At 36.7% G+C, this 17063-nt stretch overlaps 1 protein-coding gene across 1 annotated transcript in view; it reads left to right on the top strand.

Annotated features, from left to right (window-relative positions):
• Positions 1 to 2131: 2131 nt before the first annotated feature.
• Positions 2132 to 17063, top strand: part of LRP2 (low density lipoprotein receptor-related protein 2) — a 163707-nt gene continuing 148775 nt past the window's right edge. Inside the window, exons 1-4 of the mRNA XM_004674868.1 lie at positions 2132 to 2152; positions 4692 to 4796; positions 7991 to 8077; positions 10910 to 10988. Of these exons, the coding sequence (XP_004674925.1) occupies positions 2132 to 2152; positions 4692 to 4796; positions 7991 to 8077; positions 10910 to 10988 (292 nt within the window). The remainder of the gene's footprint in view (positions 2153 to 4691; positions 4797 to 7990; positions 8078 to 10909; positions 10989 to 17063) is intronic.

Raw genomic sequence — 17063 nt, forward strand, 5'->3', positions numbered from 1 at the left:
TTTGAGTTGAAAGCAAATGACGGGTCTCAATTTTTCTATCTGTAAAAGTAATATAAGTTCTTATAGGGGCAGGCTTTGAATATTGACAATAATAAAGTGCTTTAATTTATTTAAAAATTCAATATAAACTACAATCAAGTTTGTTTGTGCCTCTAGAGCTATAAATTTTAATACTTTGTATGTATGTGCATGTAACCACATTTCTAATCAGGATTAGAACAATTTAATCACCTCCTTCCCAATGCTTTTGTGCTGGGAAGCCTTGATTGCCTTTATTTGTTCACTTTTATTCAAGAAGTGTTTCTAGAACTTTTTTTTTTGATTTTTGAAATAAATGAAATGGAATAAGGTTGCAAGACAGGTTTTCCTTTATAATAGTGGAGGAAAACTTTGGAAAATGGCAGCTCTTTCAGTCTAGCCATATACAACCCCCCCCCCCCAAAAAAAAAACAAAAATCTTGGTTTGTTGCTAGATTGGAATCTGCAAAGAAAACACACTCAAGAAGTCTGCCATGAAGAGGAGGATGGAGGTTTATTTTTTATTTAACAATTTACCCTTTGACACCTAGGAAATGATTAGTTGATGTTTTCAAAGAAGATTAAGTCACTGTGGTTAATTAACTGTGGTAATCAGGTGACTTAAATCAATTAGCTCCTTGTTAACAATTTCCATCAATTTTGTGAATAAATGACTAAATAGGTAAATTGTACTTTGAAGATTAAAGGTTATTTACTGATTTATTTTATTGATGACAAATTTGAAACTTTCTCCTTCTCATCTTATTCCCTCCCTGCCCAACTTAGTCTTACAAACAAGAAGTCCAGTTCCATAGCTTGAGAGGAATATGTCAGGGTAACTTTTAATATGTGATTTTATGGAGAAGGCAGCTGAAGGATACCTTTGCTCCTTTATCTCAGCACATTCTGAAATAATGTGAAAAGATAAGGGAAATAAGGGAAAACAAACTTACTAAGAAAGCATGTATTTTCCCCCCTATTTACACGATTATATTATATCTTGGTCTCCAATGAAACATTGAGTTGGAACAATACAAAACTCAATCCCATGCTTAACATTTTGTTGCATTTTCCAAAAGACATTGAACACTAAGGGGCTTGCAATGTAGAACAGATAGTATAGTATTTTTTAGGATTGCCTTAAGAAGGATTTTTTTGGCATCTTGAATAACTTTTGAGGAGTCAGTGTATATTTCCATATTTGCAAACTTTCTATGTAAAAATCACATCTTGTAAAGGGAAATTCCTACTATTCTTTGAAGGTACCCTCCATCATGGAAATGAGCTGAAACCACTGATGTAAATTTAAATATTCGTGTGCTTTTCCTGCTAAATATCACTGGAACTCTCTGGTTTTACCCACACTGTCCATTCGCCATCTGTCCAAGAAGCCTCAATCTGAGTATAGTTAACTTGTAAACAAGCCCTTGCTGGTGTGGATAAACAAGCCCTTGACTGCTTGGTGCTGGAGTTTGGAGATTTAGCTCAGTCACTTTTCAGATGTATACTCCTGGGGCACTTGACTTTTCTGAGATTCAATTTCCTGGACTCTATATTGGGCATTAGTGATTTTTGCTCCACTTGTTCCTGGGAGTATTTAAAATACATTGTGAACATGTAAGGTCTTGGCACTTGGTGAGCATTCAGCAATCATTTGGCCCCACAGGGAACCTGGGGCTAAATTGTTCATAGTCAACCAATTCTTGTTTGGGTCAATGCAGGAGAGCAACCATCATGCTGTGGTCTTTGAAAGAAAGGGAGCACTTGTTAAAAAATCTATCCATAGAATTTTCTGGGGGAAAACATAGTTTTTTTTTTTTTTTAAAGGAGATAAAATTATCAGACAAGGAAGCCTTAGAAGACAACCCTTGTAACATGACGTTTAACACCTCTGTCCTGTCCACTCCCCTCTCACCCCAACTCTGCCCACACTGATGTTTGCTCCTTTACCTTAGGTCTTGAAAGCACAGATCCAAACCTCATGTTATAGAAACTGTCAAACTGCTCAATGAACACAATGTTTTTATGTGTCCTGTCCATGCTCCTGTGAACTTGACCATATGCAGAATTTAGTGATAATGTCTCTGTAACTGAGAACTAGAATAATGGAATCATGGGTCTCGGTGCAGCTCAGGTGTGTCCTCTCATGAAGAGAAGGGATTTCCAGTGGGTAGAGTACATTTGAAGATGAACATTAGCCTTTGTGAGAGGTTTTTAGGTAGAGTATATAAGAACCACAATCAATGATATGCTCTTTTCTCCTATAATAGTTCCTTATTTCATGAACCTTAAGGAAATACCAGTTAATAGTTTAATAAGTGAGAAAGTTAACAAGCTAGATTTGGTTAGTAATTAGCTAATATTATCACTTGTGTATTTTTTCCACAAGCATTTACTGAGAATCTGTGGTGTCCAGACTGGAGACTGAGGTGTCATGTAAATAATCGGCTATCTACACTGTGAGAGGTGCTGATTTGGGAGCTTAGGAAAGGATGCAGTAAAGTCATGTAAGCCTATAGGAGTCATGCAGCAAGGAATACTGCACAAATTTGCCATTTGAACTGAATCTTGAGGGAAACTGTCAGTAGGAGACGAAGTTGGGAGAGTGGACTCTAGTGAGAATCTAGGAAGCTTTGTCAAGCAAACTGGGAAGTACATGATCATACTTCTTACTGTAATGAGAACAGCACATCTACCCAGTTAAGTCAGAGGATTATCATCATCATCTGAGAATCAAATGATGAAAGTCAAAACTAAATTTGTGGATCTGGATATGATGAGATGAGAATAGAGTCACAATAGAATATAGACCAGTTTTTTTTTTTTTTAAGATTTATTTATTTATGTATATATACAGAACTGGGAAGCAGGCCAGAGGTGCAGGGGTGGTGAGAGGCTTCACCAGAGACAGAGTGGGAAGCAGGACAGGCAGATCGACGAAGTACACTCCTGAGGGAAGCAGCGGGCAGTTCAGGAGAGATCTGCTACGCCATGTGGGTCACCTCTGGGGCGGGGATCGAACTCATGCTGAAGTGGCTTTAGCTTCTTAGTGCTGCACTTTAACCCACTGTGTCAGGGAGTGGGCCCAGACCAGTTTTTATTTGTTGCTCTTTTTGATGATTGCCATTATTTATTTCAAAAATTGATGTTTATGAGAATATTAGACATGACATCCCAATGTACATGTATGTTATTTATATTAATAAATATGTGATGATGTTTTTTTTTTAATTCTCTTGTCTGAAAAATTATGGCTCATTAACATCTGGGTATGACAGGCACTGTTTCATTTTTGTTTTTGTTTTGATTAACTCATTGATTGCTAGTGGCAATGCACAGCTGCCTTGGGAGAATCTAGAAATGTATAAGTGCATGTTTTTGGTTGTCAAAATGCCTGAGTGTGACTGCTAGCACGTAGAAGACAGTGGAGAAGGGTGCCAACCAACTGAATAAACAGTTCCACACTACAAGAAACTGTCCATACTTAATGCCAGTAATGCTTCTATTGAAGGTGCATATTGGTTGATAGAGTGAACAAAGAGGCAGGAAGGAATAATACTGGTGGTAAGAGCTGACACTTACTATAACTTACTCATATATCCCTAGAACATATAACCTTTAGTCTTATCACAGTCCAGAGAGTTAGGTGCCATTACTGACCCCATTTTATGAATGAGAAAAATTCAGGCAGAATAAGAAGTTTGGCTCTGGATCTTGCATGCTTTAACGCTCTCTTAATTCCTCTTTGATCTTGTGATTCTGTATCTTTTCATGAACACACAGTATATGTAATAAAGTAATGAATTATAAGAAGGAAAGGAGAAATACTTTTGTACAATTATAGTTTATTCAATCAGAGAATACACCTGGAATCATTTTTTTTTCCAGTTCAAAGAATATTGGCAAAGTATACCTCCCAAAGGTTTTGTTCCCCAAATGTGGGAAATATTTGATGAAATTTATTTAAAATTAGAATAGCTTTGGGCCCTCCCTGGTGGCGCAGCGGGTTAAAGCACTTCACTAAGAAGCTTAAGCCACTTCTGCATGAGTTCGATTCCCGCCTGCCTGGGAGGTGACCACATGGCGGGGCAGACCTCTCCTGACCCGCCCGCTGCTCCCCTGAGCAGTGTACTTCGACAGTCTGCCTGTTCTGCTCCCCACTCTGTACCTGGTGAATCCTCTCACCCTCTGCATCTCTGGCCGTACCCCAGCTCTGTATGAATAAATAAATAAATCTTTAAAAAAATTAGAATAGCTTTATGGGTTGAGAGAAATGTTCTACTGATGGCTGTACTCCATAAATAATTGGTGAATTGACTCCATTGAGGTGCTCAGTGGCTTTAGAGGGTGCTATGATTTTGCAAAATTTGCTTTTTTACTGAACAAAGCCCCAAGCATGATCTTTATTTTTTGAACGTGCATGCCAGTTACATAGAATGAAGAATCTGATTCTTTCTTGGACATGCATTAGATTTGATGACTCTGTGCCAATTCCACTTGTTTGCTCTGCCAACCATACCCTTCCTTCAGATATACATTGTAACTTAAATGCATCTTCCTCCACAGGGCCCTTCTTTCACTCTACTCAATGTTATCTGAACCTCTTTTACAGCACTTATCATCATACCACGAATTATAATTATTTATGTCTGTACTTTTATCTCTTTTTCTAGAATAGGCCACTGATGTTAAGAGTTATTATGACTGCTTCGTTTGGTATCCTGTGTCTGGCACAGTGCCATGCACAAGGAGGAGCTCAAGAAATCTCTAGTGGAAAGGTGGAAGAACTGCTTGAGTTGTTGTAAAGCAATTCGGTCACTTGGGGGGAGGTGATAGGTATGCTCTACTCTGGATTTCTGTTGCAGGGAGGATTTTGTTTGACTTGAACAAGATCAACAGTTGCTTTTCTTTTATTTAACTCGCACTAGAAAGTTGGTTTGGTCTTTCCATGGTGTCCTCAGGAACCCAGGCATCCATGTTATTGCTTCATGTTCTGCTAGTGACAGGCATCTTAAAGGTAACTTCATTTTTTCAAAACAGCTGTTATAACCAGCTTCTGCTTTATGCTAGGTAGTGGGGATGGAGTATGAACAAATGGATAGAATGGAATTGCTGTATTTTGTGTTTCAGTGGAAGGAATTCTTTAAGTTACAAATAGTAAAAGGCTTCAGCTTATAAAAAAACCAAAACTGGGCCCTCCCAGGTGGCATAGTTGGTTAAAGCATTCTGAAGCTATCCACAGCAACTGCAGCATGAGTTCAATCCCTAGCCAGGGAGCTGATGCACATGGCACAGCAGACCTCTCTCTGTCTTAACCAGTGCTTCCTTCAGCAGTGTATTTCAGTAGGTCCACCCATTCTGCTTCCCACTTTGTTTCTGGTAAATCTTCTCACCCCCTGTACCTCTGGCTTGTATCCCAGTTATTGTATGCATAAATAAATAAAACCTTAAGAAAAAAAGGCCAAAACTACACTGTTTCAACAAATTGTGTTTGTTACCAGATTCTCTTTTGAAGTCATCCCTTTGCAATATTTCTTTAGCCAAGATTTCTTTTCTTCAGGCAAGATTAGTTGTAATGTAACACATTCCAATCAATTAATGTAACACATTCAATTAGTGTTTAATGCATTATACACTGATGCAGCAATGTCACCAAATTCTCCTGGGAAATTCTTTGGCTTCTGCTGGCCTGTGCTTTTGTAAAAAAATGCTACCTCATTGCTGACGAGGCTTTCAACATCAGCAAAGATGGCCACCAGTTATGTGGCCTAGTGTTAGGATCTCTGATAAGATGTACCTTCCCTTAACATCTGCCCATCAGACAAAAGGGTGGCATTTTAGCGCTAGAAAATTCATTCCTTTGAGGGTTTCCAGTTTTCTGCTGAAAATATAAACACCCATGGAGAACTTTCATAATCACTTAAACCCTGTTGCTGTGAATAAGCTCACTTATAGCAGATTTTTGGGGGTCAGGGTTGAGAGTTATAGAAACTCTGGCACATTATAGGGATCCAGTGAAGAGAGTAGAGCAAGATTTTGGATGAAGTGGGATAAATGAAGCAGAGGACCTTTTAACTAGATAAAGTCCTAATCGCCTCATTCCCAGCTTATCAGAAAAGCCTTTGAAGTTTAAGGTGTTTTTCTTGCTTTGTAACTTTAGTCACCAAACATAGTGAAGTACTGAGTGCTCTTAGTAAACAGTGAACATAACCTTGTTAGGGACCAGGCCTCATGTTACAGTTAGTTTCTGGCAGGAGATGGTATGGTTGTATTGGTTTCAGCTGTGGGCTTGTTCTCTCTATGGTAGTTTCCTGAGAGTTGCCTCTTTATGAACATACTGATAAATGGTCCACCAGAGCTCAAACATTGGGTTTAATTAAGTTTGGAGCCTCTGCTTGTGATGTCAAGAATACTTAGAGAAGTAGTAAGGTTACCGGAGAAGTATAGGATTGTGGCTATGACAATGGGGTAGTGTATTCTTGCATTTGGGAAGGGTTTGATGCTTAGATTTATGGCAATTTATTCTCATTCAACAAGATAGAAGGTAAGATCTCTAAAATAGCTGTATTATAATGGTATTTTCACAAATTATTTTAAAGAACATGCTTGTACTTGTAACAATTTTCTATTATATAAGAAAAAGTTTAGAGAGCTAGATAATAATGACTATTTTCAGTGATTTAAGGAAGAATTTGAAATTACATTCCTTTAAATCTAGGTCCTGGAGAATATCTGAAATCAACTAAATGTAAAGTATTTTAGCTTAGTTTTGGTTGACTAAGATCCTGGATTTTCTTACCTTCTCAAGTCTGTGCCATGAGTTGAAACATGGACTTTTATGACTGTAAAAAGCTAATGATTTAAAGTCTACTTTGGGAAAGCCTTTATATTATTAACTTTTTTTGATGTTGAAATTAAGTACTTATTTTATGTGGAATGTATTATATTTGGTGAAGGTATGGAGCTCAAGTATTTTACTGCTTAAATTTTTAGCGTGTCACAGGTGGATGAGGGGCAGGAATGCCCTGGAGGGAACCAGCTTTCACAGCAGTACTCCTGGATTTAGCACAAGGCCTGATCCTTACCAGAGCCTGCCTTTGCAAGTTAGAGGTTTTGTAGATAAGCAAACTGTCTACCAGAGAGTTTAAATACAAGTCCATCTTAAACTCAGTTAGTTTAGTAACAAGTAGATATTGAGGACAGATGTGTGATTGCCTTTTTAAAAAGTTTCATACAAAATTCCAGTAAGGAAAGTATGTGAATTAGTAGAAATTTTATTGTACATGCATCTTAGTTTATTATCGAAATACTTTTTCTATCATTAAAATGCTAAAATTTTATTTTAATGTTTGGTTAAAATTTTATAATAGTGATAATAGGATTTTGCTATCATTACTTATGACAAACTGGAGATTAGGCAAAAATATTAGGGAGTACAATTGACCTTTCTTCTTGCTTGTGACACTCATTACAGATAAACTTTATTTAAGCTGCTTTTAATATTGAGATATTATAAATTTATCATATATGGTCAGAAACTCAAACACCAGCTCCTAGTTGTGACAATATTGTTGATTCTGTATCAACAAGCTATTGAGTTGTTTCAAGTCATTGCAATCATGTCACATGAAGTGTTGACATTTATAGAGTCTGAGAGTGATTTGGAGACCTATAAATGCTCTTTCAGTCCAGGCATAACAACTTAGGACCAAAGGCCTCCTGGTATATCAGATAAGCAGGTGGCGAGTGTGTTTTGGGAGTTTTTCCTTCAATCTGTTAACATTAATATAGCAGTGGAGATACAAAAAATTCAGTGTCATTCTACCATGGAAATCTTTGTGAATATAATCCTATTTTGTAGACGCCACAAAATCCTGTTTGTTTACACTGGCTCTTTATAGGGAAACTAAAATCACAGTTATGCTATTTTAGTAAGTTGCTTATAATAAAAATTATAAATTTTGATTTGTAGAATCAGAACTTGTGTAGCTCCTCTATCACCATACCTCGAATGGACAGAATACTCTCTCCATTGCATTCAGCGGTTCTGGTTATAAAAGTAATATTTTGCACACATTGAGGGCTCCCATCCTTTATGCCAACTCTCTGAGTTAGCAGAGAGTGACGTGAACATAGAAATAGGTTTACAAAGATTAGGGGTTGTCTTTTGATGCAGATTAGCATGGAAGATGAATGTTGAGTTACTAATTCAATTGGAAGAAATTGTCACTCTAAGCAACAGGATCCATTATATAAAACTCACAAGTCAGCATAATTTCATGACTTTATCATCTTTTCGAAATCATCCTGGCTTCCCCCATATTTTCTAATACATCACATATTGTTCATTTATTGAGCATATTCTCAGTAGTAGGAGGTACTGTGCTAGGCACTGCGATTATAGGGGTGTTTATCCTCTCCTGTGAGTAGGAACTCACAATTTCAAATAATGCTTTGATCAAGGTAGAAATTAGAATCCTATCATTTTTCTTGTGTTCACTTAATCTCATCTGCATCTTTTATTCCTTATTTTTCATGTATTAGGTCATAATGGAAGAGCTTTGAGCTTTTGCATATGAATTTTTTCCCAAGAAATAACTTATCACTAAAAGAGAAAAATACAAAAACAGTTTAAGACTTCAGCAAAAAGTTTTTTAAAGTTAATGACACAGTAACAACTAAAAAAAAGTTAATGATACAGTGCATTAAAAAATGTGATTTCAGTTTACCAGATGACTAATTTTCAGCATTTATTGCCCAAGAACAATCTTTTAAACTTATTGGTGGAAATCTTTCCACATTCTTGATGTACAACATTTCCTAAGAGTTTAAGAAAATTCTTACTCCTTTGGCAGAAACAATACATACCCATAGCTAATCATCTAAATTGAGTCAGGCATGTGAACCTACCTCAGCTAGTCTTCTACCAAATAAACCATTGATAAAGCCCAGTGTTTCTGTAAATATCGAAATAATGATTCCCAACATAAGCATCAGCATTCCTGATCACTGTTGTCTTCAGACTTGCTTATTGATGTGGAAGCTTTGCTTCAGAGTAAATGTTATTTACATCTATATCAGATATATCACATATGCATTACATATCATATATGTATGTATATATATATGTATGTATATATATATGATATGTAATGCATATATACACACACATATATGATATGTAATGCATATAAACAAACAAACAAACCTGATCTCTACTTTTTGAAAATTTATCCATTTGGAACAAGAGATTAGTTCCTAGCATGAAATTGTGACTTAAAAACCCACTTAGCTAGTACATACTGGTACAGTTGGGATTTGGGCCATAGATAATAAGAATGATTTATTTTGTAAGGAATTGAAACTAGAAAGTTAGAGGTCAAGATGCTTGGTTTCATTAAATTTAGTATTTGGACACTGATTGTTAACCTTGACATCTCTTGATTTCCCCCAACCCCCACACACATATATTCCTCATTTTCTTTTTCTTCCTTTCTGTCTTTTCTTCTCTCCTTAGAGTTCATTGGAATAACTATTGTGATAGTTAAGGACTAAATAACATGGAATGAGGGAGAAGAATGCAGTAAGATGTTTGTGTGATTCAATCAAGCAGTAGTTACAAATGATTTAGTTTATGACTAGAGAATCACTATAACCACTCATTGGGTGTCATATATCTCCTGCTGCTGTTCCCATACTATCTAGTATCAAATCATTGCTCATTTAATAACCAAGTGATCTAACTTATTTGTTAAGATAATCACAATAGCTATGATATTTGTAACTTTAACATATATGTATCAAATTTAATTTATAGTTTAGTAGTTGGGTCAGATTGATCAGAGAACCCTGGTTTGAGGCTGTATTTGAGACTTGCTCTATCACAGCATTTCTGATGCATTAAGAAGGAAAGTTGTTGCCTGGAGATATGTGTAGTCACTTCTTTTTTTAAAGAAATTAAAAAAAATTATTTGCTTATGCATACAGAACAGGGGTACAGGTCAGTGGTGCAGGGGTGACTAGTGAATCCACCAGAGACAGAGTGGGGAGCAGAACAGGCTGATCAACCAAGTACACTGCTGAAGGGAGCAGCAGGTGGGTCAGGAGAGTTCTGCCATACCATGTTGGGTCATCTCTGGGGCCAGGGATCTAACTTGCACTGAAGTGGCTGTGGCTGTCTTGCAATGCTGCACCACCTGTTGTTGTCTCTTCTAATAGGTGTCTGTTTTCTTCTTTGGCATTTGATTCTATTCACTCATTTACAATAACCAAGGAGATTTCTTCAGGTGATTTGGTTTGGAAATCAGCTCTAATAATGTTTGAACATAGTGTTTTAGATCATTAAGTGTTGAAGGACTTTTTACTTGTTTCTTAAGTAGTTTGATTCATTGGGTCTTTATATCAGCAGGAAGATTATCTTAAATTTTCTTCTGTTTGAATAGCATTCTTTTCAACATCCTATAAATGTAGCTCTTTGGCCACTCAGAGGCAGACCACCAGTTTGTCCTTTTCGGTGAGTAGAGACAAAGGTATTGGGCTTAGTTTTCTTTTTTATGTAGGAGTAGTTCATCTACAGGCACCTTAGTGACTTACCTGATACAGACAGCGCTGCTTGAATTATTCAGGGATGTCCAGAAAAGACTAATACAAATGCAGTTGCAATGTTTTGATATTGGCTGGCAGGAAGTTTTTATTGCTGAATGATGTTGGTATAAACTTAGAGGGTCTCTTGAATGTTGTAAGTGCTTAAATGATTCTGTCTCTGTAAATTTTTGTGAGTGTTTATGGCATGGGTAGTAAGAGGACATTTGAAATTTTTTTTGTTCTTATAATTATATGGAAAGGAAAACTTGGTACCATAAAGCAGGTATTTTTATGATTTTTTTCATAGGATGAACCTTTAACATTAATAAAGAACTATTTGAGTATTTTAGAAGTTCAGCTTGTTTCCCCTCCCCCCACTGCCATGGGTAAGTCTGTGGACACCCCATGGAGCATTCCAGGGTGAACAGGCCTCCCTGGAACTTAGATTCTTTATCACACTTCCAGGGGAGTTCAGTACAAGTTGCTGGAACTAGCAACTGCAACGTGATATTGCCCAACCCCAGGCCCGGTTGTTGATGGGTGGGAGGGAGTAGAATTGCTGCTTAAGAAATTTTATTATCTTTAGAAGGGAAAAATTTATTATAGGGGTTTTCTTAGATGATCTCTTTCATGTGGGTTAAGATGTTTTGAGCTTTGAATGTCCAAGCCGCTTAGAAGGTTCTAAGTTATTTTCTACTGGGGCTGGTACTGCCACTCTCAAAGGGTGTTTGGACATGCAAAGTGTGTTTTTGCTGTCACGTAACTGGGGTTGGGCACCATTGACATTCCACATGTGGGGTCTTGGGATAATAGATATCCTGCTTTGCCAGTTGAATAATTACTCCACCCTAAATACCAGTGGTACCTTTTCAAGAGTCCCTGACAAATATGGTTTTATTTATAATGCTCTGCAGTGCTGATTGACAATTTGGTTGTTGGGGTAGGAGGTGCTCAATGAAAAGTAAGTGGGATGTGAGAGCCTGGGATTGAGAGGGGAGGGAGAAGATAGGTATCCAGTTTTTAAATGAAAATGGAGAAGAGTAGCTCAATTAGAAAACATAGGAACAAACTTAGCACTTTTCAGAATTCAGAGGATTCTCTTATAGTGGCTTACATCATTTGACTTGCTTCTGATAATTGAAAAGACACATAAATTAACAAATATTTAAGCAATCTTTGAGATCAACTGTGTATCTTGAGGTTCTATGGGCTGGATGAGACATACTCAGCTTGGAGAGGGTGGTGGGGAAAGGACACTAAACCACCTTGGGTTGCACCTGTGGGACCTGTGGCTCTTCTAAGATTTTTCTTATCACTCTAACCTGTGATGGTATTTGTTCTTCCTAACACCAGTTGGTTCTTATTGTTGCTTTTGCTTGTTTGGAACCAAATCACCTACTATTATAAGGAACTCTTGAGGTCAAACTACCCAGGTGTGAACCGTATTCACAGCCTACTAGCTATGAGATTTGGTCAAATCTCACTTTCCTCACCTATGAAATATGAAATGAGGCTGTTAGTACTACCTCACAGGGTGGTTGTGAGTGTAAGTGAGCTATAACCTATGAAAACACTTAAAAATTTCTGGCATGTGGTAAATTCTGGGTAAATGAAAGCTAAAAATTTTATTTAAAAAGGAATACATTCTTATCTTTGTTTCTTCTACAGACCCTAAGAAAATGTTTGGCATATAATTAGTGCGCTTTTTATTTTTTGCAACTTTAGTGAATTCAATACCATATTCTTTCAGTCTAATTCTAAAAATTGTACTTAAATGATATATCTACACAATTATTCACAACCTGACTGTGTCAAAGTCTTTGTCTTGTTTAAATGTCCTCTTAATACTGTTTTGTTTTAGTAGAACTTCAGGACTCAAACAAGAATCTGAAAAAAGCAGAGGACTCAGTCTACAAACCTGGATTAAAACATTTTTTAAAATTTAATATTTATTTTTTCAAAGATTTATTTTTATTTATTTATTTATACAAGAACTGGAAGGCCAGAGTTGTGGTGGGTGAGAGACAGCATAGGAAAAACAGATGATTGACTGAAATACACTGCTGAGGGGTGCAGGAGAGGTTTGCTGTACCATGTGGGTCAACTTCATGGCTGGGGGTAGAACTCATGCTGCAGTTGCTGGTGATAGCTTGATAGTGCTGGGATTCTAACCCCTGTGCCACCAGGAAGGCTCTAAAGAAAGAATTCTAGCCACCTATTGGCAATCTGTTATGAAAACACAGCTCACATATTGCATATAAAGAAAGTGGTATGTTGCTTTACTCTGCATGTCTTACTTCAGTTTCATCAGTTGAGTCCTTGATTATTCTACCACTTAACCTTAGACAGGGTGCACATTTTATTGCCCTGGGCTGTCATGATTATAGAGTAAAGTTTTGGAAATAAGCAAGTGACTCTCAATCTTCAAAAGGCTTTATAAGTGTGGACAAGGTGTAGGAAATGTAGAAAACCATGACCCAACTTAAACACATCAGCAGCTTCTCTGTCAATATTAAGGGAATAAAAAAACACAAAGTGAAATAAAAAATAGGGGTGAATTAAGGATTTACCTCTTCAATTTGTTTCTTTAAATTTAGTGAAAATACAATTATTAAAATGTGATGTAATTGTATATGTTTTTATTAAGAAAAAAAAATGTACCTCCTCAGGTAGAAGGACCAGCACATATCAAGAGGATCGAGTGGGAAAATAGGATTTGCCATAGCAATTACCTCACTTTGTTGACTTTGGACAATGTTCTGTTGACTACGACTTACTTTTCTCTTCAGAGAATTCATGATAGGGAAATGAAACTCTTACAAGAAAAGGATAAAAGGATGAAACTGTTATTAACATGACAGCATGTTTCTCTTTTGAAACATCTGGATATTCTTGTTTCAAATTATTACAGATGTCATTTTTTTTTCTTTTTTGTGTTTAGGATAGTAAATTCCAATTTTAAAGACTTACTAGTTGCCTTCATGGTTTTATATATTTGACGTATAATGATACCAACAGACAGAATTTTACTAAAAGGAATCTTCATTCCCTGAATAGGCATTGACTATTGCACACATGCCCCTCCCACTGCTGAGGGGAGCAGTGGGAGGATCAGGATACAGAAATGTGTTCTCAATCTAGTGCTGGTCCTTGCCCTGGAAAAACAAACAAGTGATTTGGTCCCTCCTCTAGGTATTATCTGTTTCTCTAATATCTTATCTTAACACATTCTTAATCTAACACTTAGACCAGGAAGCTTGGGATATGGCTGTTTATGAAGAAGAGATTGCTTTTGTTTTTCTCCAGTGTGTTGGAAAACAAGTTTATACCTCTACGTAATATACATGTTCCTGAAGAGATCAAAACTCTGCTGGTTTGCTTTAGATTTTTTCACATTTTCCCAAGCCTAAGAGTTTTTATGTGCAATGGTAGTTGCCAAGCAGACTGTCTTTCTCTAATTCTATGATCATGTGTAGGATATGGATTCCATCTGAACAAAATTAACGCATTAAATTAATGTTGATAGCAACTTTGGAAAAAAGTTATATATATATATATATAATTTTAAGATTTATATATTTGTTCATATAGAACTGGGGAACAGGCCAGAGGTGCAGGGGCGGTGAGAGGCTTCACTAGAGACAGAGCGGGGAGCAGAACAGGCAGATAGATGAAGTACACTGCTGAGGGGAGCAGCGGGTGGGTCAGGAGAGGTCTGCCTCGCCATGTGGTCTCCTCCGGGGCAGGCAGGGATCGAACTCATGCGAAAGTGGCTTTAGCTTCTTAGTGCTGTGCTTTAACCCACTGTGCCACCAGGAAGGGCCAGAAAAGTAGTATTTTTACATTAACTTTTAAGTTTGATGGCTTCTTCTTCTTCTTTATTTGGCAGGCATCGAAGCAAAATTAGAGCAGTCAATATAGCATAGATGTTGGCACCAAAACTGTCCGCTTCAGATCTTTGCTTTGTACATCTTTGCTATTTGATCTTGGACCAAGTTACTCTTCGCCTCAATATCTTTATTTATCAAATTTCATAATGACACTTTTTCATGTTGTTGTGAGGATTAAATGACTTAAAAGTGGCAAAGAACTTCAAAAGTTACATGCTATTTAGTCATCATATGCACATTTTACCAGCTACTTTGATCCTTGAGAAAGCAGGGGCTACTGCTAGGAGGTAGGTGTCCACTTGGTTTTATTTGTTCTTGCCAGTGACTGACTGATTATTTACAGAAGGCGACTTCAGTGTGGATTACATTTTCTTCTTTGGTTTTGACTATAAAGTATTTTAAAGTTATGAAAGTAATTTTTTTCAAAACTGGGTTGATTAAAGTGGGCTTGGGTGAATATGGATGGTTAGAGACTATTGAAAAAATTTTAAGTTGCACTGTTTAGATTTTTTTTCTCTTTGAACTCTTGGTTGGCTGCAGTAACACAGCCAACCCTTTTTTCTTTTTAGACCTTAAATTATTAGGCAGTAAAAGCTTAGGTAATATTTAATAACCTTTGGGGATAGTTGTGAGTTAAAGGCTACTCCTTTAAAATAAAATGCTCAGAACAGAAAATATATATAAACCAGTTGAAATTGCTGTCACTTGCAATTGTTATCAGGTCTAATCTAGACTTTTTCAATTTTTTTAAGACTTATTTACTTATGCATACAGAACTGGGGTACAAGCCAGAGGTGCAGGGGCGGTGAGAGGATTCACCAGAGACAGAGTGGGGAGCAGAAACAGGCAGATCAGTGAAGTACACTGCTGAGGGGAGCAGTGGGAGGATCAGGAGAGGTCTGCCACACCATGTGGGTCACATCTCTGGCCAGGAATTGAACTCATGGTCAAGTGGTTTAGCTTCTTAGTGCTGTGCTTTAACCCGCTGCGCCACCACATTGGGAGGGCCCATTCAATGTTTGTTTTTAAGCAGCACATAGTTCCTTTATAATACAATGAATGATTGGTTCCCGTGCCACTGGGGCATTTTTGTTGAGTGCAAAACAGGTCACCCCACAATGATACAAACCCATTTTTTTTTCCTGTTTTTGAAATACTTTCAAAGAAATTATTTGGGAATTATAATAGGCATGGTAGTTAACATTGAAATGTTGAATTTGACAAATGAATTACCATGTATTACTAACATTACTTGTCATATATATTACTGAATAAATTTTGTTTGGTATATTAATTTAGATCACTGAGTATTTGAGAGATCAAATATTAAGAGTTTCTCAATTATAAAATTTCCCTTACCAATTTCTTTTTTTTTTATGTGTGTCATTATAAATAATTGCCTTTGAAGTGCTTTAAAAATGACTGTTGTGTATCTTTTTTGGTGTTTTTTTCCCATGATGTGTTAAACTTTGTATTTTATCAAAACCAAAAAACAACCTCCAAATCTGACTTGTAATAAAAGTTCCTTAATAAATAGTACCAATTACATATATTTTCAAAACAAGCAATAATTTGTGCTGAAAATTTTCTGTATGCTCAGTTTCTAGGCTTATGCTTCTTTTCCTCATAGCAATGTGAAACTCTGTAAGTTACAGGTTGTTACAACTTTTCAACCAGAAAAGTATTAGATACTAAGGGAGACAAATGTACTGCATTTACAAATGTATTATGTTGGGTCACTAACAATAGACCTAATTGATAAAAGTGATTTAATGTATGTTGTGTTAATAGCTAAACCTCCAAAGCCTCTAATCTTACATGGAAATATTGCTTTGTAGAACAAAATCCAATGAGAAGTTCTGGGATTCCAGAGCGAATTTGTACATTCCTTAGGGGCATTTTTGCAAGGGAGGTTGTTGTGTTTTAAAGGTAGTTGATAAGAGACCTGCACCACCAACCCCAGACCTGCACCACCAACCACCATCATGCATTAGTCTATAGAAGGTATTTGGGTGTACGTATTCCTGTACCACTCGGTACCACCATTTAGTCAAGGGAAGTTTCTGACCATTTGCAGCATACATTATAAATCAGGATGTCACTACCAGACAATCAGATTTGAACATTCCATGAACAAAGTAACCTATATCCCTTAGGAATAGATCACTTAACTATGTTTATGTCATGCTGTTGATATGCCTGCATTTACACAAGTCAGGATAGCACATTGTTTATTTATTTTAGGAGTAGTTAATTGATCTATTTACTTATTTTTTGGCTAATTAGTTAAAACCTGAAGTGGGTAATTTAGCGTGATTGCTTTAATACATAGGGAAAATGCAATTATTCTTCCAACCCCCCAAATTACTCTTATACCACCTTTGGCTTGTGAAAGAGTAATTTTGAATTTTCTCTAGGTCAGGCTGGTGTTGACTGCTATCTTTAAAAAAATTCCTACTCATCACATAATGGTGAGGGAGGTCACTGGTAGGATTTGGGAAAATTTAGGATTTCCAACTGCCAAATTAATTCTTTGGGAAAACCCTGGAAAATATAATTGTTGAATAAAAT

The sequence above is a fragment of the Condylura cristata genome, unplaced genomic scaffold (genome assembly GCF_000260355.1).
Source record: "Condylura cristata isolate star-nosed mole 26May11 unplaced genomic scaffold, ConCri1.0 scaffold00002, whole genome shotgun sequence".
Classification (NCBI taxonomy): Eukaryota; Metazoa; Chordata; class Mammalia; order Eulipotyphla; family Talpidae; genus Condylura; species Condylura cristata.